A 22,772-nucleotide genomic window follows, 5' to 3' on the forward strand; every position below is an offset into this window, starting at 1 on the left:
CTCTCGCTCACTATCTCTCTCGGTGTCCCCCCTCCCTTGCCCCTCGCTGACAGGGTTTCCTGTGGCTGAGTGCAGGGGCGGAGTCCACGGAGATGGAGCGATATAGTCCCTCCCCTCCAGCTTGCAACAAATTACTCACCCGCCTGAAATTAGGAATGCGCAATCTAGTGGCTACACACACACACACCAACACACACGCACTTAAACACACACATAGCCGCCTATGGCTTCATTTTTTCATGTATCCTACTGGCAGGAAATATGGGTGTCACATGGGTTTTGTCATGTGAAACTATCACATTGTTTTACAGTAAGTCCATTAATAACGGTGTCTGATGGTCTGTGCATTGTAGTGGATGGCAGAGATAAAGTACACATTTTAAATTCTTACATTTCTTATAGAGGTCTTAATTCAAGAAATCGTACCATTGAGCAAACGGGACCATTTTTCTCTAACCTTTAATCTCTTATAAAGGGCTTTACAGAGGATTAACAAAATATTAACTGCTGCAATAGAAAGCAAGTGTAATAAAAGCAAAGTAAGATATTAACTCAGAGGACTGAAACAGTAAAAGGTCATTACATGATAGTATGTCTATAAACATAGCAGCCTGAGGTATAAGATCATTTTCAATCAGACAACAGGACTGCTTGGCAAAAAGGCAGCTTACCTATTCAAGTCAAAATGAATCTTTAAACGGCTGACACATTGATGTCATCTTACGCAATATATTGCCATATTGCCCATCCAAAACAATTCTTGACAGAGAATAAAATGATTGTCACAAGGCCTATAACGATTACTACTTTTGTTGGACTATATATTTTCATTTTAAGACCATTTTGTGCCACTGATAAGGATAATGTAATGAAATGAATTAATTTTTTAATTCTTAAAGTGATGGTTCGAATTTAGTTTTGGGTCCTTTGCATCCATGACCTCCGAGCCAAACATCCCCCGCTTTCACCGAGTCCTAACATTGGGGTCTAAATTAGCGTGCAGTAAGTCGCTGAATAGCTTAGCGTAGAGGCTAATGGATCGTGCGTATCTTCAACATTACCCCAATTACGCCCAAAATGATACCAAAGGTCTACACTAGTATATATAGGTTATGCACTCATAAAACGATGGATTGGAAAGTTTGGGTACACCAGAAGTTTATGTAAATAACACTTGCCTGCTGGCTTCTGCTTTCTGTTGCTGTTGTTGCTGCGTGAGACGAGTGCTTAGGATACCTACAAATTACTACACCGAAAAGAGATGCAACAAAAATATTTTTAGTTTAACTTATTTTTTAAAAAAGTGCTGTAGTATAACTAGCAGGAGACAAGTAATAATTGAGGTAAGTTTGGAGACATTACCTTATTTAATCATTAAATTAATAAATATTTTTGTTGCATCTCTTTTCGGTGTAGTAATTTATAGATGTCCCTAAGCACTCTTACTGCCCGGTAGTAACAGCAGCAGCAGCAGAGAGCAGAGAGCAGAAGAGAGCAGGCAAGTGTTCATAAACTTCTGGTGTACTAACAAACTTTACAATCCATCGTTTTATGAGAGCATAACCTATTTGTACTAGTGTAGACGTTTGGTATCATTTCGGGCATTATTAGTTGGGTAATGTTAAGAGACACTTCGGATCCATTAGCCTCTGCGCTAAGCTATTCAGCTGATAACGCTACTCTACGCTAACTCTCCCAATGTTCGACCCAGGTGAAAAAAGCTTCTGGGGGGGTGTTTGGCTCGAGGTCATGGTGCAAAGGACCCTAGGGTGAAACTACTCCGAACCATCACTTTAAGAAATCAGACATCGTAACTGGAATGTGGAAAAAAACAAACAAAAAACGACAACCAAATGAGAATAGTTGGTCCACCTTAAAGGTCAGTCCACGTGAGCCTAAGCTGAAGTTGTTGCTAACTAAGGGGCTAACCCCCTTAGCAGGTGGCAGCAACACACAGGAACTTGGCTTGGGTCTTGAAGTTGTAGCATTTATTCACCAACAAAGAGCCTAAACTGTGCACACACGGCACTGTTGCGTTCACAGCTGTAACAGCACTACCAGAAATGACAGCAAAATGTGTCTCGGCATCGTTTTTTTTTCTGTTCATCACTGTGAAAACACACAAGTCTTATAATGGTTGATAAGAGAGTTGTAAAATCCCAGCTCATAGTGTTTTTGAGAATTCTTGGAAGCCTCCAAAATAATGTATCTATTTTCTCAAACTGGACTTCACAGATCATATTTTGTTGTCTCACCTGCAACTGACACCCCCTTCCTTACACAGCCCCATGTGTTTCTGTAACACGGCTGTTTATGGTCTGAATATATCTGGTAATATCCGGTAAAGGAAGGCTCACAACTCTCAACAATTCATTGATAACTCTTGGACCTTATCACACCCTATCAGTTCACACACTGAAAGATAAAGGTATGACATGGGACCATCATGTCTGTGAGAGACAGAAAGAGGAAGTGAAAAGAGCGCAAAAGAGATGAATGGCGAACTAAACAAAACGGTGACAGGATCCACATTTCATTCCAAAAATCAGCAGAGCAGAACCTTGACAGTAGTGACTACTGTGACCTACAAAGCTCCTCAGGGCCACCAGGGGGCCACTCTATTGGCGCTTATGGTGCGTTCTTTTTGTCCACCGAAGTCGTTTTACGAGTTGTTTTCCGGAGTTACGACCCGGAAGTTGCAAAAAGAACGCCCCCGTGGTCGTATTTACAACTCGTCAAGTTGTCTGAACTCAGAGGACCCCGATCTCACTTTCAAAGATGGCTACGTCGTGCATCACACGTAGTAAACATTGTGGTTATCTACAATTTTAAGCACTTTTGTCTTTATTGTAGCCAAATGAAGAAGTCGTACACAGCGCTGTATACTGCTACCTATAGGCATGTCGCTACAGTCTTATTAGGAGTTAAACATAGCGCTGTATACTGCTACCTATAGGCATGTCGCTACAGTCTTATTAGGAGTTAAACATAGCGCTGTATACTGCTACCTATAGGCATGTCTCTACAGTCTTATTAGGAGTTAAACATAGCGCGTATACTGCTACCTATAGGCATGTCTCTACAGTCTTATTAGGAGTTAAACATAGGCTGTATACTGCTACCTATAGGCATGTCTCTACAGTCTTATTAGGAGTTAAACATAGCGCTGTATACTGCTACCTATAGGCATGTCTCTACAGTCTTATTAGGAGTTAAACATAGCGCTGTATACTGCTACCTATAGGCATGTCGCAATATTAGATTACGTATTAGGTATCTTTATTAGGGTTAAACGCTGTATAACTGCCTACCTATAGGCATGTCTCTACAGTCTTATTAGGAGTTAAACATAGCGCTGTATACTGCTACCTATAGGCATGTCTCTACAGTCTTATTAGGAGTTAAACATACGCTGTATACTGCTACCTATAGGCATGTCGCTACAGTCTTATTAGGAGTTAAACATAGCGCCGGTATACTGCTACCTATAGGCATGTCCCTACAGTCTTATTAGGAGTTAAACATAGCGTGTATACTGCTACCTATAGGCATCTCTGCACAGTCTTATTAGGAGTTAAACATAGCGCTGTATACTGTTACTATAATATCTATCCTACAGTCTTATTAGGAGTTAAACATGGCGCCGTTATACTGCTACCTATAGGCATGTCCCTACAGTCTTATTAGAGGTTAAACATAGCGCTGTATACTGCTACCTATAGGCATGTCCCTACAGTCTATTATTAGGAGTTAAACATAGCGCTGTATACGCCGCTACCTATAGGCATGTCTCTACAGTCTTATTAGGAGTTAAACATAGCGCTGTATACTGCTACCTATAGGCATGTCGCTACAGTCTTATTAGGAGTTAAACATAGCACTGTATACTGCTACCTATAGGCATGTCGCTACAGTCTTATTAGGAGTTAAACATAGCGCTATATACTGCTACCTATAGGCATGTCTCTACAGTCTTATTGGAGTTAAACATAGCGCTGTATACTGCTACCTATAGGCATGTCTCTACAGTCTTATTAGGAGTTAAACATAGCGCTGTATACTGCTACCTATAGGCATGTCTCTACAGTCTTATTAGGAGTTAAACATAGCGCTGTATACTGCTACCTATAGGCATGTCGCTACAGTCTTATTAGGAGTTAAACATAGTGCTGTATACTGCTACCTATAGGCATGTCTCTACAGTCTTATTAGGAGTTAAACATAGTGCTGTATACTGCTACCTATAGGCATGTCTCTACAGTCTTATTAGGAGTTAAACATAGCGCTGTATACTGCTACCTATAGGCATGTCGCTACAGTCTTATTAGGAGTTAAATACCGCCTGATTAGTTATTTTGTAGCTTGTGCAGCTGAAATTGGCTAGAGACGCTTGGTTGCTATATGACATCAATGGCTTTAAGCCTTGAGCAGAAAGCAGAGCAGTAGCCTAACGTTAACGTTAATCAAAACGTAATTTTCATGTATCAAACTGTGAAATATATGTGTAATATGTCAATAACTAGGTGAATAGAATCCTAAATGTTACTAAAAATGTTACAAAAATCCATCTTTTCTCCGACTCGTAATATTGTGTGACAAAAAGAATGCAACAACCCACGGTTATTCGTTTTTCGACACGGATGTGACGTCACGCTCGAGCTACTAGTCGCGATTACAAGACAAAAAGAACGCACCATTACTCACTGCTAGTACCAGCTCGACTCGGCTGCGGTGCCCCGTCCTCCATTTTCCATTGCAGATTTAGTACTGCCTATTGCGTGATGTGAGCATGGTTGGTCATCATAGCGATCTTTTGAAACAAATTTTGTTTCAAAAGAAGCTGGAGGCAGCAAAAAAAAAACACTGATGGGCTAAACTATTTAAAAATGGCAGGGTTTGTTCATGACACCCCCGTCTGTCGCTAACAATGATGACGCAGTGATTAGTGACGATTCTCTCCGACCAATCAGTAGTCTGCAGGCTTTCACATCACCTTTTGGTATCGCCTCAGCTCGCTTGGAACCTCGACGGAGGTGATATGAAAAAAAGTACCTGTTGGCAGGTACCAGGGACTTTTTTTTTTTTTTTTTTCCATAATCCTAGGTACCATGTAATGGAAAAACGCCATATGATACTGTGGGGATTTACCAAGGCATGGGATTGCTTGATACATTCATTCAACCTCCTGTCAATGGACAAACAGCAGACAACAGATCAATGGTTTTTCTTCTTCTTTTTACCCTGACTCCAAAGTTCGCAGGTCAGTGTTTTAGACCTCTAAGCCAGCAGGATGAATTGGAATCCTGTACGTCCTCTTTCAGTTTGAGACAGTGTATGATGTTTGTCATGTCAGTAGAAAAACCGTGCTGATGTGTTTGTCTTGTAGGAGAATTTGAGGAGGAGTCGAAGCAGCCGACGCCGTCTGAACAACAGAAACACCAGCTCAAACACAGAGAGCTCTTCCTGTCTCGACAGTTTGAATCTCTACCTGCTACTCACATACGGTACGTGTTTGCTAACAGGAGTGACTGACAGCCGCAGTTGAGTTTGAATCCAGACTCCCGCCATGCACAGTTGAGACTGATTAGCTGAGTAAATGCTCTTTGCTGCAGCCGTTCTCAGCTGTTAGGCAGTGATGTTTCCTGTCCCTGAACAGGCCATCCCCATTTGAGTTCCTTTTCAGAAAGTGTTGTTGCACATCCCCTTCAGCTGTTGATGAATGAATTTTCAAGTGATACTCCGGTATAGTGACAGTGGGCACACCACATATTGGACTCTGTCACCTTCTAATCCTATCACCACTGTTACCTTACACCAACAGCAGCTGCAGCAGCAACAGATGGCCATAGTATTTACATTATTATTATTTTCATATTCATGATCAGGTTATATGATATGTTCTTGCACTGTGGGCACTTCCTGAGCAGCGCACTCGGATTATTGAGATTCTCTCAGAATCAAGGTTTGGATTGTAAGATTTATTTTTTTTAAATAAAAAAATAAAAAACATGCATCCACCTTATTAATAAGAAAAAAAATTAGATGTGTGTCAAATCCTCCTAATGAAAATATTTGAAGGGGGGAAAACACAAATATATAAATTTTAAAAACAAAATTATGCAAATTGACGTAGTAGTTTAATTGAAATCTGACTGAACACTGGCAGTCTCCAAAACAGTCACAAACAACAGTGTATTGAGCAGCACTGGATGCCACAGGTATTAACTCGTTACACATCTCAACTTTTTTATTAAAGTTTTAAAAAATGTTTTGGAAATGCAAGGATGAGCACCACTAACATTTGCCTCTGAACAGTAATTGTATTGGTTTCCAGCAAGTTAACTTTATTTCTAAATATTTATACAGTAAGCTATCATGATATTGTGGCAATGAGTTTTGTATTCTAATTGGCTGTGATGTTATAGTATTGCATGTCTTTGTATCAAACCTTTATTTTTTTCCTTTTGAGGCTGTAGAGAATCTGTACATCTTTGTCTTAGACGTGCTCCTTTCTGTCTCCCCAGGGGGAAATGTAACGTCACCCTCCTCAATGAAACAGACGTCTTGGCCGGCTACCTTGAGAAAGAGGTAAGACATCGTCTGTTCATTTATCATCGGCGCATTACTTTGGCAGTCAGTAGGGAGTTGGGCTGGGAACCGGGGGGGTTGCTGGTCAAGTCCCCATACGGACCAAAGTATGGTGGCGGATGGTAGCTGGAGAGGTGCCAGGTCACCTCCTGGGCACTGCTAAGGTGCTCTTGAGCAAGGCACCAAACCCCTAACTGCTCGGGGCCGTGCTCAATTAGTGCATGTATAGGTACTGAGCATGTGTGCGTAATTCATGCCTGTGTGTAATGTGTGTAATAACAACAGAGTGAAAAAACTGTAATTTCCCCTTGCAGGATTAATAAAGTATACATTATTATTATTTATTCTTGATTTTTTTTTTTTTTTTTTTTTTTTTTTTTTTCACATTACAAAAAGAAAGATGCAGTGAATGAATTGTTGGAACAAAGTGCATTTTGCAAGAAGCTGGAATCTTTTTCTGTCTTCTTTCCAGGACTGTTTCTTCTACTCGTTGGTGTTCGACCCTGTCCAGAAGACCCTACTGGCGGACCAGGGTGAGATCCGCGTGGGCTCTAAGTACCAGGCGGAGATCCCCGACAAGCTAGCTGAGGGTGAGCAGCACTTTTAAAGTTGGAGATACCAGGCAAATGCATGTTTCCTGAATGCCTGTACCGATAATTTTTAAGAAAGTAAAAAAAGAAAAAAGAAAAAAAGAAGGGTACTAAACAACAGTCAGCGACATTAAAGAACTGCTCGTTTATTGCTAAGGCCATATGGTCAAAATTAAATTATTTAATAATATAGTAATAACTATAACTTATAACAATAACGTATTTCACTAGTAAATTTCTATTTGAACGACAAAAACAACCACCAGATGGGAAAAGGGTATTTTACAATAACTTTGAATGCACCGCGAGGCTACCAGTTTCAAGTGAACGCACAGTCTGTGTTGTTTCTCCAACAACGGCAGCTGCACACTGCTTAACGTCCCGCTGTTGGATCCTCTCCAGTGAAATACAGTCACACTTTACACCGTTTAGCTGTCAGCCTACCGTTAGCTAGCAGCTAGATTAAACGGTTAAAATGCTAACGTTAGCTGCTGTCAAGTGTTAAGTAGCCTGACATGCGGCGATGTTTCTGTTTCCTCTAACGTCCGTTTCGGAGCACCAGAGAGCAGCACAGGCATATCGGTGGCACCAAAATCTGCGTTGCTATTCGGTCCGGTAGTTAAGGCAGCAGTGCCGTATTAGCACCGGGTCTCGGTACCCAACCCTAGTTATAAGTTATACATTTTTTTAAATCCTTTAATTTTGACCATATGGCCTAAGCAATGAACAAGCCGTTTTCAAATGTTGCTGACTGTCGTTTTATGCTTTTTATTATTATTATTTATTTATTTATTTTTATCTTTTTAAAAGTCTGTTTAGGTTTAAGTATCGGAAAAAATCCAAACAATACTCAACCCTAGTGAAAGTTCCCCTTCCTGAGTTGAACCCGGTTCCTCCCCGTCTCAGGTGAATCAGACAACCGGATCCAGGAGAAGCTGGAGACCAAGGTGTGGGACCCCAACAACCAGCTCAAAGACCCTCAGATTGACCAGTTCCTGGTGGTGGCGAGGTAACACTCCCCTGCCATCTGTCACTCAGTTGCATCATCCTCACCAAATCCTGTTGCCATGACGATTTCTGACTCTGCCAGCCATAGGACAGCTTTTCTAGAGGAAATGTGTGAATTGGCATCAAATTTGATAATCTCATGGGAAAATAAATATTGTTTTTCCTGCCTGATACATGTAACATCCGTTGTTTGCAGGAGCTTAAAATTGTAGTGTAATGTTATGAGACTGAGGTCAGCAGCATATCAGTGGCTGATGTCATGCAGACGTCTCCTCTGGGCATATCGGAGGTATTGTTTTCAATTCAGGGTATATACACATTTTGTATAAAATATGCCAAAAATGCATACAAATATGCATTTAACACTGTGGATTAGAAATGGAATGATGATACTACACTAGTGTCTGGAGGTACAGCTGTGTGTTTTTAAAGGAAATCTATAGTTAAGTTTGCTTTTGGAGGGAATCGCCCTGCTGCCCATAAATTGTTCCGTGAGCCAAACACTCCCTCTAGTGTTCGTTTAATGAACGGTACTAATACTTGCCTAATGCAAATGTAGAACAGACAGATCAGTGATAGTATGTAACGACTATGTATTTATTTATTTTTTCAGAGCTGTGGGGACCTTTGCTCGGGCCCTGGACTGCAGCAGCTCCATCCGCCAGCCCAGCCTCCATATGAGTGCAGCTGCTGCCTCCAGAGACATCACACTGGTGAGACTGGGTGTGGGTGTGTGGGTGTCTGATCTGCCAAGGACTCCAGGGACCCTAAGCCACTTGTTATTTGGCTGTACAGAATTTCGTTAATCACAAATTTTATTGCAAGTACAATATTAACCGACGCACATGCTGAATTAGCTGATTTTGTGCCTAGGGCTGGGCAGGATGGCAAACAAAATGTATAATAAGTTTTGTGATATCAGTCAGCAGCTTATGTGATGGGGGGGGGGGGAGCATATAGTAATGTTATGGTTTGTTGCTGCGGCGTTTGCCTTGTTCCAGGGGATGGGTGTAATATGTGGTGCATCAGGTGATACGCTTAATTTCCCATCTTCATTGGGACCGGTTTTCAGCTTTAATCGTACACATTACACTGCCTGTTTCATGTCAAATTTCAAGAAGCCTAGTCCCTGTTTTGGGATGGTCTCATCCACTACAGTGCTTTAAGTAGCCAAAGTTTCTCACACCATCAACATCTTCTTACCTGTTTATCCACAGCAGCTTTATTTGTGACTGTTGTGATGACATTTTCTGTGCCGGCATTAAAAAGTTTACTCAAAAGGAGCGCTTATCTCTCCTGTCCAAATATCCGATTTCTGATTCTGATACAAAACAATGTGGTGTGTTTAGCCAACTCAACCAACCTATAGGAAGTGGGCCATTTGTTCCTAAAAGCGAGCCATATGATTTGAAAACAGGGACGCGGGGTCCTCTGGCCACGATACAATGTATGTTTAATATATGATTTCACACTGTGTATGGGATGATGAAGCTCTAATGTGCCATCACTTGTCTCCACCTTCTCTCTGCTCTCAGTTCCATGCTATGGACACGTTGCAGAAGAACAACTATGACCTGGCCAAAGCCATGTCCACCCTGGTTCCACAGGGGGGGCCGGTGCTCTGCCGCGATGAGATGGAGGAGTGGAGCGCCTCAGAGGCAATGCTGTTTGAGGAGGCTCTGGAGAAATATGGCAAAGACTTCAACGACATCCGCCAGGACTTTGTAAGTTCTTCTTCTCTGCTGCCTCTTTCACCACACACACACACGCACATATATATTATATATATATTCCTAGGTCGCACCAGTGCACCTAACGTCCTCGCATCCGCTGCCTCTCCACGAACGAAGCGATGTCGTTTATATGTTGCGGTACATGACCCACTCCTTCTGTAAAGCCGTGCCTGTGTTTGGATCTCTCCTCCGCGCAGCCCCGCCCCCATTCACTCACACACCGGCCGGCTCACCTGCAACATCGGAAAGCGGCTCGTGGAGAGACACGGCTCCGCCGGTCCACATGCTGACATTTGTCTACAGTTTTAATTGTTATTAACACAGCTGTATATTGATAAGTATGAGAGGGAAACCTGTATTGGTACCAGTGCTTCCGCTGGTAGCGTAACTCTCTGTTAGTGCGGCCGCCACGGCGAAAAACACATTAGAAGTTATTGAATGGAACTACGGTAACTTCAGTTCATTGAATAATAGCGTGTGAGACGGAGCCTGCTGGACCTGGGCGAGAAATGTGACCCATGGCCAAATTATCATAGTTCATAAAAATGCAGCGCAGTGACGATACAGACATTTCATAGCCTACACAAGACGGGTGTAACGCCGCTGACCCGCATCCGACCCGTGCAGGACCCATTCATAATGAGTCAGCCGTCACTAGCTTCAGTCCATCTACTCACCCTCTCTCCCTCTGTCTCCCCCTCTCTCCCTATATGAGCTACTGGGCTATCTGGTGTTATTGAGAACAAGTGAAGGAGCTTTCTCAGCGATATATATTTTTTAAATATATATCGCTGAAGGAAAAATTTGGGTGCACCTAAATTTTGTGCTGGTGCACCTAAATAAAAAAAGTTAGGCGCACCAGTGCGACCAAGGCAAAAAGTTAGTGTGGAGCCCTGTAGATAAAGAAATAAAATAAAAAAAGTAAGTAATAAAGCCCATTACTCATAATGGGAAGTCGCTCTTTAGATTAAGTGTGTGGCTCTTAAAAGAGCCTTTTATTTGTGGTTCAGGATCACTTTAGAGCCTGTCTAGAGCGTACACCACAGTGCTCCTCTTGGCGTGCTCGGTGTTAGGTGACTGCATCACGGATCACGTTCTCCAGGAACACGTTCAGCACACCGCGAGTCTCCTCGTAGATCAGACCGGAGATGAGCGGTTGGTGGGTTTGGTGATCCCCTGGATGTTATTACAGAGCACTTTAGGGTTTCTGCTAGCCGTCCACAACATTGCTGCTGCATCGCTTTCTGATTTCCCAAACTACAGAGCGGCCCGATGCCCAAATCTTAGAATGCGCTTTGTTAATCACGTGTCAAAAAAATTAGTGCCGCATTTAGAAAGGGTTTCCATTTACTTGTTATTATTGCTTTAATTTTGACAGCCCTAAAATATATCCTTTTATGAGTAGTAAAATTCCAGTTATTCACTATTGATACACACATTTTAAATTTAGTTGTAAACTTCAGTGTGATGTTCAATTGACTTGAACTGTATCTTTCCTCTTCCTCAGCTGCCCTGGAAGTCTCTAGCCAGCGTGGTCCAGTTCTACTACATGTGGAAGACTACAGACCGCTACATCCAACAGGTAGGTCTACAGTAAGCCACAAAATACCCAAAGGCACTTTCTGATTTGGGTTTGACTGCTTTTTTCACAAACCCATTTCCCATTCCCCATTTTCTCTGTCAGAAACGACTAAAGGCAGCAGAGGCAGACAGCAAGCTGAAGCAGGTGTACATCCCCACCTAGTGAGTATTACTGTAAAGTGCTACACAAAGTACCTTCCTCAACTTAGAACTGCTGTCAGAGTAACTTCCTTTTCTCTCTCTCCACGTTCTCCTCACCAGCACCAAACCCAACCCCAACCAGATCATGGTGCCAGGCAGCAAGCCTGGTATGAATGGGGCAGCAGGCTTCCAGAAGGGACTCAGCTGTGAGAGCTGCCACAGTAAGTACTACAGATCACCCGATTTCTTTATTTCTTTATTTTTTTAGGGCCGATACCGATTATTAGTAATTACGACCAATAATCGCAGTAAAAATTAAAGTCTTTGTATCAAAATTTAGAATAACACAAAACTTAGTTTAAATGCCTTTTAAAGGGGTGTTAGAATGATTATATAGGGTATTTCACACTGTTCCTTATGGTCTCCTAATGGGGTATATAACATTGGTTGGGCTGAAAATGGCCTGGTTGATATTTTACTGGCCCTTATGCATCCCTGTGTTTTGGCCCTATTTGTAACAAGAGCTTTTCTTCCAAATATGGTATGGTCATGAATATTTAGATGAGCTGCGCGGTGATTGGTTGAGCGACTTGCCACACGCAGACATTAGAGACGCGCTGATTGGTTGAGCCGAATCCCCAATACACATACATTAGAGAAGCGACAGAATCTCATATTCCAGACACTGCAATGTTTCATTACCAAATTCACTTCTGAGACTTTTTAAGCGAGAAATCAACTATATAAAGCTCAAATATGGGCCGTTTTTTACAAAAATTGATGGCTAATTGCAAATTTGGTAAGACGTGTCGGACTTTAGGAGCTCCACACAGTCTGACGGAAAGCCACGCCTGCTGGGCTCCATACCCAGGGCAAAGTCACCCTTTGTGGATACTGCATACGGGGCTCCGGCCAGCTGCCAGCTGCGCGGATAACTATATCTATAAATAATACATTTACGGTTTTGAATGTCCCAATGTCTTATAAAGCTAACCGTTGTGTCCGATTTGATTTTAAGGCATTTTTATGAACGCGTACGCTCTTTGTAGGACAAGCAGCTGCTTGCTATATGTCCCATTCATTACAATGGGGAAATACCGCAGCTAGCTAGCTACACTTCGTCGCCTAACTAAATTATATTTACTGTTTGAATTTCGTCACGCCACTTATACAACACATTCCCCCAATGTCTTATAAAGCTAACCGTGTTGTCCGATTTGATTTTAGAGGCATTTTTATGAACGCTGGCGCTTTTGTAGAACGAACAGCGCTTGCTATATGTCCCATTCATTACAATGGGGAAATACCGCAGCTTGCTCACTTTCGCATAACTAAAGTATATTTACAGTTTGAATTTTGTCACGGCATGAATATTACAGGTTCCTCAAGGTCTTACAAAGCTTAGCTAACACTTGTCCGATTTCGGATTTCAATTGAATGTATTTTTGTGAATGTCAGAGTAGGGCTGCACAATTAATCGAATTTTAATCACGATCACGATTTTGGCTTCCCACGATCAAATTTGTGTGATCCAGCGATATTTAAAATGCGTCATTCTAGCACTCCATAAACCACTGTTTGATCACATGTCTCCATGAGCCAATCAGAGCTGTTCCTGCCTGCACCGCGCAGCTTAGTTTCTAGATGTAGACAGTCACAGAGGACAGAGTAACGTGAGGAAAATTCCACAACAGGTAACAGTCGGTCATCATAAGCCGGTCACGATGTTTACCAGTTTACCAGTAAACGCAACATTTTGTCCCGGCTGTGTTGTTTTTCAGACAACAGCAGTGACCGGTGCTAGTTTGTGTCTTTTAGCTCATAGCTTTAGCAGCAGACTGTTGGACGTCCCGCTGTTGGAATCCTACAGTGAAATACAGACACACTACACTGTTTAGCAGTCAGCATTTTAGCTGTGTTTAATCCAGTTACTACTGTGGCTAACGGTAGGCTAACGCTACCTGCTGTATAAGCGTGTCATTAGTGTTTACTTAGCGTGACATTCAGCGATGTTTATGTTGCCTCTAACGTGGGTTTTCGAGCATCAGAGCCGCAACGCAGACATGTAAGTGGCAGTGTAATGAGCCACAGAAAACTGCCAGAGCGCTATTTCGTCCGGTAGATACGCACCACATACCGCCGTTAACGTGAACAGAAAATTGCGTTGCCTGTATCTTTCACGGCAAAATGCATGCATGTGGAAAGCGGTCGCACAACAGCTGAAATGGCATACTCCTTCACAGTATCCTTCAATAAAGGAGGAATGTAGCACAATATGGATGTATTAGTAGGAATGTAGCACAATATGGATGTAAAAGCAGTTATAATTATATAATAAAATTTGTTTTGGCTAAAATCAACAAATAATCGTGATAATTAATCGTGATCTCAATATTGATCAAAATAATCGTGATTATCATTTTGGCCATAATCGTGCAGCCCTATGTCAGAGTTAGGAGGAGGCTAGCTAGCTCTCATTGATGGACTCCATCTCACCGCGGCTCTATCAATGAGACTTGCAGCCAAAGAGGCGTTTATTTCCCCGATTGTTTGTTTAAATAACTCAACACACATACCCATTATAAGATTAACTGGAACCTGCGGGCTGCGGTAAAAGATTGCGGGGCTACGAAGCTCGCTGACACTGCGGTCAGGGTGGCGATGTAGCAACCCAGGCAGCACCAACACCGGCACTAAACTCCCACACAGTCGGAGAAAATTTGCAATTAGCCATCCATTTTCGTAAAGCGGCCCATATTTGAGCTTTATATGGTTGATTTCTCGTAAAAAAGTTTCAGAAGTGAATTTCGTAATGGAATAGCAGAGACTGCGCGTGACCTAGCTAGATTCAGAAGACTACCTGATCTCAGGTCAGTTGTGTAGCCTATGTAAATGTTGGAGGCGTGACTGTTCTCTTAAGGTTCCGGATTTTGAGACGCTTACGGCAAGCAACTCAGCTTTGTTGAGATTCGCCCGTTTTCAGAGGCAGTTTCAAAATATGAGATTTTCATAGTAAAGGGGTGTCAGTGGGATTTTGAGCTTCTATGTATGTCCTATTTACCCACCAAACTGTCTTTATTCAACTATGACAGGGTAAAATCGGTTTTGCATTCTATCACCCCTTTTAAGGGTATGTTTAATGAAATCTGCAAAAGAGAACTTTCATGCACTTTTAGATATTTTCTTTAGTGCATCCATCAAGTAAGAGAGCGAATTCTCTGGTCAGTGAAGTGTATGAACTACGCTGCAGTCTCTACTAACGGTGACAGTCAGAGTGACTGCTGACTCGTATGAACCATCTGAACTCCAATGGACCGCCGATACCAGTTTGACCCGGGTCACTGTGTTGGTCTGTATGTGCTATGTATTGATCACCTTTTTGTTTTATCAAGTGAGCGGAAACATTGCAATTTGTGAAGGGGAAAAAGCACAGACACAAGACAATGAATTTAATTCAATTTTATTTATAGTATCAAATCATGACAAGAGTTATTTCAAGACACTTTACTAGACCACACTATCATTTACAAAGACCCAACAATTCCAGTAATTCCCCCAAGAGCAAGCATTTAGTGCGACAGTTGGGGAGAAACCTTGGGTGGTGAGGAAAACTTCCTTTTAGGGAGAAACCTGGGACAGACCCAGGCTCTTGGTAGGCGGTGTCTGACGGTGCCGGTTGGGGGTGTGATGAACAGTGGCAATTATAGTCATAATAATAATAATAATAATAATAATTAGTTTTCAAAGAAAAGAAGAGAAGAGAAAATGATTAGTTTTCTCTCTGTTGTCTCGGGTTATTGCTGTCTGTGACTTTTGACTGTTTGATCTGTTTAGTTCAGCCTGCTGAGATGCCCTCTCCTAACACTGAATCTCCCTTCACCCACCCAGCGGCCCAGTCCCCCCAGTGGTATGCCTGGGGCCCTCCAAACATGCAGTGCAGACTGTGCGCCTCCTGCTGGATATACTGGAAGAAGTATGGAGGCCTGAAGACTCCCACACAGCTAGAGGGCGCCGCTAGAGTTGGCTCTGTAAGTGTCTTTCCTTACAGCCTCTTCCAACCTTAAGCATTGTTTTTATATCAGTCAGAAGCAGTGCAGAAATCAATCCTACTGTTGCAGTCTAAGACTTGAGTTCTAAATAAGAAACGAGCTGTTCAAACATTGTTTCCAAGAGTTGACCTCTCAGAATCCCACGTCCTCCTCTCTGTCCAGGAGTCAGGCCCCCGCGGCCACATGACACGCCAGGAGGTCCAGGGCATGTCGCCGTTCACCCGCAACGAGGGTCGAGCCAAGCTGCTGGCCAAGAACCGCCAGACGTTCATCCTGCAGACCACCAAGCTGACCCGCATCGCTCGCAGGGTGTGTGAGGACATCCTGCAGCCTCACCGCGCTGCACGACGGCCCTACGCTTCCATCAACGCCAACGCCGTCAAGGCGGAGTGTATGTACACACACACACACACACACACACACGGCGCGCACGCTCACTTTAGTTTCCTTAATAATGCATGTTGTTAATGAGGTTAGACAGGATTTTATGTGGAACCATCATGTGTAAATGATTCATTCTGTCCTGTAAAGCCTATTTTTAAACCGCTGTTTAGTTAAGGTTCAGTGTTCATTTAGTATCAATTTTTTTATTTACTCATGGTTTTAAATTAGCAGATTTATAATATAAATAATACATTGTACATTGGTTCCAATGTTTTATTTTTTTTCCCAGGCATTATCAGGCTGCCCAAAGCCACGAAAACTCCTCTAAAGACCAAGTTGGTGCCTCGACAGTCCCTGGCCAACATAGTGAAGGAATTAGGTAAGAACACGTCAAGTGCATCACTTCTGAATCCACCTTTTCCAGTGTGACTGGTTGTTGAGGAGTGTTGCTGTGTCTCTGCAGCCATCTCCGCTCCTCTGAAACTGAAGGCGTCTAGAGGACCCCCGACACCCATCAACAGGAATCAGGCCAGCCAGCCCCGTGTGGGCCAAAGCCTGCTGGGAAAGAGAGGCTTCGAGAGTGTTAGTATTATACACACACACACCATACCAATAGTCTTTTATTTTTCCTCTTTTCAGTGTCATTTCTTTTTTGTTTTTCTTTATCTGCGTACTGCCTTTACTTTGAACTTTTACTAGAAAAACTGGCCTTCAAACAAAAGGTACCTTTTTGTTTTCTTTTGGCTTTTTTTTTATGGAGATGGTCCCTTCATGTGAAAGCTTCCTGTGTTATGTATAAATATGGGCGGGGGGGTGGTATTACATGCAGGAACGATCCTCTGCCAGAATCAAACTGGGACTGTTGCGGCTACATGGTATGCGTCCTTACCACTAGGCCACCAGACACCCCAGCTCGAGTTACTTTAGATTTGTGACTTCCAAGAGCCTTCCTCTGCTTGTGGACACCATTACATACACAAACCTGAAGTCACAGTATACCAGCTGAGTATGCTGATCTCTGCTTGCACCATCATGGTTTACTGTCTACATGCCAACATGTGATCCTCTAAATGTGTTGCTCCATTCAGCCTTAAAGAAACAAGTCAAAGAACAACTATCCTGAGTCTGCCTGTCTTCTGAAATTCTGATACATGTCTGATTACTTTCTGTTTGCCTTTGAAAACCCCCTTGGTTAACATTGGTCGTTCATTGGCTTACAGGCTGCAGGGGTGCCCTACCCAGCCAATGGGAGGCCGTATACTTCAGGTATGAGGACGACCTCTCAGTCGGTCATCAAGCGGCAGAAGGTCAGCCAGGGGGAGGCACCCAACCCCGTGGTGTTTGTGGCTACAAAGGACACCAGGTACATTCCACTGTTTTAGTCCCGACATTCAAATCCTAAGACGAAACAACACGAGTAAGGTATGAAAAGTTCTAGGTTCAGCCACAAAAACTAGCCTCATTATGTCCACCGAAGCAGCTTGTATATGTTGTTATTAATTCATGTGTCTGTTGGTCAGAGGTTGGTGAGTAAGGACGCCTGGAGAGAGAGGAACAACCATTGACAGGCTGCCTGTACGTGTCATTTAACACATAGTTAAATTGAATTGAAACATACTTGGCCGCATCAGTTGGGAAGTTAAATTTGGACTCAGAGTCCACTTAGTAGTTTTTTTACTACCTGCCTTCATCAGCAGGTAGTTTGCTGATTGAAACATAATTTAGGTAAACTTACGTAGTCTCGTAGCTGTCACAGTGGATGAAGTTAAACTTATCATTATCACTGCGTTTGGTTGTCTTTGTACTTGTACTCTGCACAATGACAATAAATTTGAATCTAATAATCTAATCTAATAAAGTAGGATGTAGGCCTGTAACAGTTATTACATCATTGTCTAATTGTCAATTTTGTTTTACGTAATTGCGGTTAAAAAAGGAAACCGCAATTACGTTGATGGTAATTGTTGATTTTGTTTAGATATGCCAAATATCGTAATACATAGTAATTATATAAGTAATTATTGGTTGGACTGTTGAGCTAAAGCTATGCTAGTTGGTGGCACTTGACCCCATACATGTTCATAGGAAGAAAAAAATGAAAAGGGGGGGTACAGTTTAAAAAAAAGAGGTGTGGTTTACTTCATAGGCTGTGTATTGGTGTTGGGTCACATAGCAGTGATATAACTAAAAAATGTATCCTGGGATTTATCCAAAACTTAAATTTGTAAATAAATATTTTTAAATTTGACTGAAAGAGACAATTATATTGTTAAAGGAACACACCGACTTATTGGGACTTTGTCTTATTCACCGTGTCCCCCAGAGTTAGATAAGTCCATACATACCCTTCTCATCTCCGTGGGTGTCCTAACTCTGTCTGACGCACCCACCGCTAGCCTAGCTTAGCACAGATCCTGGAGGTAACCGGCTCCATCTAGCCTACTGCTCCCAATAAGTGACAAAATAACTCCAACATGTTCCTGTTTCCATGTTGTGATTTGTATAGTCACAGTGTGTACAAATAACAAGGTCACATGAGACACAGCCATCTTCTAACCGTATACATACTGGGAACTATATTCTCAGAAGGCGAAGCACTGCTACTTGGGCGGAGTGATATTACTCCAACTCTGAGTGAACTCCAGGCGAACTCTCTGCTCCTCACCACGGGGCTTCTCAGGTGCTGCGAGCAAATCACTCCACCCATGTAGCAGAAGTAGCAGTGCTTCGCCTTCTGAGAATATAGTCCCCAGTATGTATACGGTTAGAAGATGGCTGTGTCTCATGTGACCTTGTTATTTGTACACGCTGTGACCATACAAATCACAACATGGAAATAGGAACATGTTAGAGTTATTTTGTCACTTATTTGGAGCAGTAGGCTAGTTGGAGCTGGTTACCTCCAGGATCTGTGCTAAGCTAGGCTAGCGGTGGGGCTGTCAGACAGAGTTACAACACGCACGGAGATGAGAAGGGTATGTATGGACTTATCTAACTCTGGGGGACACAGTGAATAAGACAATAAGTCCCAATAAGTCGGCGTGGTCCTTTTAATCGCAATTATGTCTGAGACAATAAATTGTTCCAGCTCTAGTCAGCCGTGTAAATGATCTGCTGGTGCTCTCTTCCAACCAGGGCTCTGAGGAAACATCTGACCCAGTCGGAGATGCGTCGGGCAGCCAGGAAACCTCATCTCCTGGTCCGGATCAAACTGCCGCCACCGCCCCCCCGCTCCCTGGCCATGCCCCTGCTCCCCTCCAGCACCAGCGAACCCATCGTCCTGGAGGACTGAAGGGGGAGGGACGGGGGTCTTTAACAGGACATGGGGGTGGGGTGGGAGTCGGGGAGGGTCTGTGCTCAGGCCGTCACTTAACAGAGGCAGCACAGTACGCCATACCAGTAGTCTTTTATTTTCCCTCTTTTCAGTGTCATTTTTCTTTAATCCTCTGTTACTTCCCCAAGTTGATGTGTCCATCACACACACACACACACACACACACACACACACACACACACACACACACACACACACACACACACACACACACTTAGATGACTGTACATTTCCCTCACACATCAACACACCGACACTCACACGACACAATGCATTGGGCTTTGTAGTATTTTATTCCAGATCTTGAATTATTTTTGCTCCCCTTTTCAATGCCGCCTGTTTTTAAATGTGTAATTTAAATCAAGATATTTCTCATCCTGAAACAACGGTGATAAAGCACACTTTGTTTTTCCTCCACGTCTCTATCTTTGTGTAAATATATGCACCATGTAAGGGGTAACACCCACAGTGTGTGAGGAGAATGGGAGGTGGAAATGGGAAACTGTTTGGGACAGCTGTAGCTGGCCGCAGGACTAATTTGATTAGAACATTTTACTCGCCCTCCATTTCAGCAGGGAAAACTCTGACTGGCTAGTACTGACTGCGCTCATGTTCACTGGTAAAAGTTTAGGGAGACATGTTGACAGCGCTGCACTCAGTCACTGTAAACTGAACAGCGTTTGCCGCCGTTTGACTGAGCCTGTACCTTGGCAACTTCTCAGATCATCAGCCAGGAGCCAACACAGGCCGGTTCCAGTGTGGACACATCCTGACCGCTCAAGTCCTTCCCTAGAGGTTCTTTCACATCTGTACCTCAGTCCCTCGGTGTCAAAAATACTGAGTGAGCACAAAACAACTTGAGTACTGCGAAAGTCACTGTTGAGAGTGTAGCGACAGAATAAAAGTGTAGACAAAGGGGCAATGGAGTGTAGTCATTGTTTTATCACTCATACAAAATCCGAAGTGCCACCCTGTTAGACGCCGCCTTCTATGTATGTATGTAGCAACTAACCATTATGGTCTTCATAAATGAATCTGCTGATGATCTTTTTAATATATATATTAATAAAAATAATGCTTATCACGATTCTCCAAAGCCCAAGGGGGCATCTTCGAATCGCTGGTTTCAACCCACCGTTAGTCCCAAAACCCAGATATTCAGTTCACTATGACTTAAATGTATAATCTGTCATCAAAATTGTTGAAGTTAATACGGGAACAGCCACACGCGTGGTGTTAACCCTAAATTGTCGCCAACCAGGTGGTTGTACAGCCTCAACTGAATCCTGATTTACGACTTATTGATCCTGACTTTACTGTCAAATTAGTTTTGTGCTCACTTGATAGTTTGGTTGATTATTAACCCTGTATACCGTCTCCACCTTGGCTAGGCATCACAGTAGCCATTAAAATCTTAAAAAAAAGTTAAATCGAGGGTTGTTTTTGCAGTCTTTTTTTTTTTTTTTTTTTTTACTTGATATCCACTTTTAGCCGGTCTGAAGAGAGAAAGTCCCTGGCTCCTGTTCTCTTGACTTTGCCCTAATATGTTTGAATAGGCTGCCTGGAATCAAAAGGGGAGAGCATCATCGCTCAAAGGAATCTGTAGGTTTACAGTGTAGGAGAGATCCTATGTAGTGTTTGATAAAAGGAAAATCAAATGTACCGTGGATTTGCACAAGTTACTGTGTGACTTGCCATGACGAGAGAACACATTTGGCTTTGAGGTAACGATGTTTGAGTGCGCAAAAGTCCAAAGTGAAGCCATAATGTGCAAAACAAAAAAAGGTGACCTCATTGTGAGTGGTCGCTTTAATGTTAGATGAGAGCAACAGCATTTCTGACAACGTACTGTTTGGTTGGTTTGAAGGAAACTGATGTGATTATGTTACTGATCAGTTGATAAAAGCCTGTTTTAAAAAATAAAATAAAAAATAAAAAAAGCAGCAATGTGTAAATGTGCAGAAGACAATTAGGGCCAAAAATTAAGTTCTGAAGTAATATTGAAAGTTACAAAAAGAGTCTGAGATTCAAGTCTGGATTCTTTCAGAACTTTTTTTTTTCCCCATATGGCCTTGATCCTCTTCTGTAAATGTGTATGACGATGAGAACCAGAATGATGTTTTTGATTGTGATTGGGTATGATAACCATGTGAAAGGAATCTTCAGCTGTCTCAATGTGCTTTCATTTCCTTTGTTAATTTTGGTTCCCCCCCTGTTTGTACCATTATCAAAGGGTGAGCACTAAAAGCAAGTTGTCAATTGGATGGTTATACTTCCTGTGAATGTCCACAGCAGTGAGCGCTTACACAGGTTTTATAAGCAAGTTTTGGTCCCAATGTGGGCTTAATGTAATATTTCTCAAAAAAAAAAAAGAAATTTGAAGTGTTGAGTTTGTAGCAAATACTAATCTGTGTTAAGACAAGTGGAAAACTGGCATATTTTCAACTTTTTTTTACATCTGAAGTGTGTAATTCTGCTCCATTATTGTGGAGATGGCTCTAATAGGCTTACTGTACATGTGGAACATTGCTCTCCTTCATAGTGTGGGTGGGTGGGTGGGGGGTCATTTGAACCAGGGGCGACATTCAAAAGGGACAGGGTGCTGATTTTTGTATGATGGAGAGACAAACATGCTACAACTGAAACTTTTTCTCAAGTGTTTTTTATTCCGATGTCTCTGTATCCTTTAATGTATCTTGATAAGAAAAGAAATAAAGAATTTTTTTTTCTTTGTGGTCAGTCATGGGCTCTTTCTCGACTGTGTTTCTGTGACGGTGTTCACCAGATTGTTACCGTAGAGGAAACTGAGCCCATGTCCTCGACAGGACAGGGCTGGCTATCAAACTTCAAATTAAATATGTAAAAACTGCCAAATACAGAAGGTTGGCAAACAAATGCTCGTCAGTTTCTTAGTCTTGTTTACAGTATTTTGATTAAATATTCCCTAATTTAAATAAGGTTTCTGCTAGTTAAAACTTTTATTTAGACAAAGTTTTTGTACAGCTGCTTTATTTTAAGACAATTTAAGGAGGATTTTGTAAGAAAAACAAATAAAATTCCTCAATAACTGGTATCAAAATATGTACCACCATAAATGATGGTGTTTGAACGGTAGCCTACCGATCCTGGTGACTACTTTTCTGAAGGTTCAAACATTTGAGTGACCTGAGCTGAAGTTTACTACCTTTTAAATTAAATGTTTGTGGAATTAAGATATGGGAATGGCTTTGCTCGAAAGTTCTGTCGTATCTTAGCATTAAAATACTATATGCAGGTACTGTATGATGCACCACCATTAACTGGAAGTCAATACGCTCGCTGTTTGCTTCCATACACATTCCTTTTGATAAATTAATTAAAAAGA

At 42.3% G+C, this 22,772-nt stretch overlaps 1 protein-coding gene across 3 annotated transcripts in view; it reads left to right on the forward strand.

The window, feature by feature from the left end:
* Positions 1-19,372, forward strand: part of mta2 (metastasis associated 1 family, member 2) — a 44,621-nt gene extending 25,249 nt beyond the window's left edge. Inside the window, exons 4-19 of one of the 3 annotated variants that reach the window (XM_039823552.1) lie at positions 5,387-5,504; positions 6,525-6,588; positions 7,061-7,178; positions 8,085-8,187; positions 8,800-8,899; positions 9,722-9,910; positions 11,427-11,501; positions 11,604-11,662; positions 11,762-11,862; positions 15,476-15,669; positions 15,853-16,081; positions 16,364-16,453; positions 16,538-16,656; positions 17,295-17,437; positions 17,595-17,649; positions 19,210-19,347. In XM_039823552.1, coding sequence (XP_039679486.1) covers positions 5,387-5,504; positions 6,525-6,588; positions 7,061-7,178; positions 8,085-8,187; positions 8,800-8,899; positions 9,722-9,910; positions 11,427-11,501; positions 11,604-11,662; positions 11,762-11,862; positions 15,476-15,669; positions 15,853-16,081; positions 16,364-16,453; positions 16,538-16,656; positions 17,295-17,437; positions 17,595-17,604 — 1,712 coding nt within the window. In that variant the 3' untranslated portion in view covers positions 17,605-17,649; positions 19,210-19,347. Of the gene's footprint in view, positions 1-5,386; positions 5,505-6,524; positions 6,589-7,060; positions 7,179-8,084; positions 8,188-8,799; positions 8,900-9,721; positions 9,911-11,426; positions 11,502-11,603; positions 11,663-11,761; positions 11,863-15,475; positions 15,670-15,852; positions 16,082-16,363; positions 16,454-16,537; positions 16,657-17,294; positions 17,438-17,594; positions 17,650-19,209 lie in introns of all 3 variants that reach the window. The other 2 variants (XM_039823550.1, XM_039823551.1) reach the window with 2 other exon arrangements.
* Positions 19,373-22,772: the final 3,400 nt, after the last annotated feature.

Source organism: Perca fluviatilis, chromosome 14, assembly GCF_010015445.1.
Source record: "Perca fluviatilis chromosome 14, GENO_Pfluv_1.0, whole genome shotgun sequence".
In the NCBI taxonomy this organism is placed as follows: domain Eukaryota; kingdom Metazoa; phylum Chordata; class Actinopteri; order Perciformes; family Percidae; genus Perca; species Perca fluviatilis.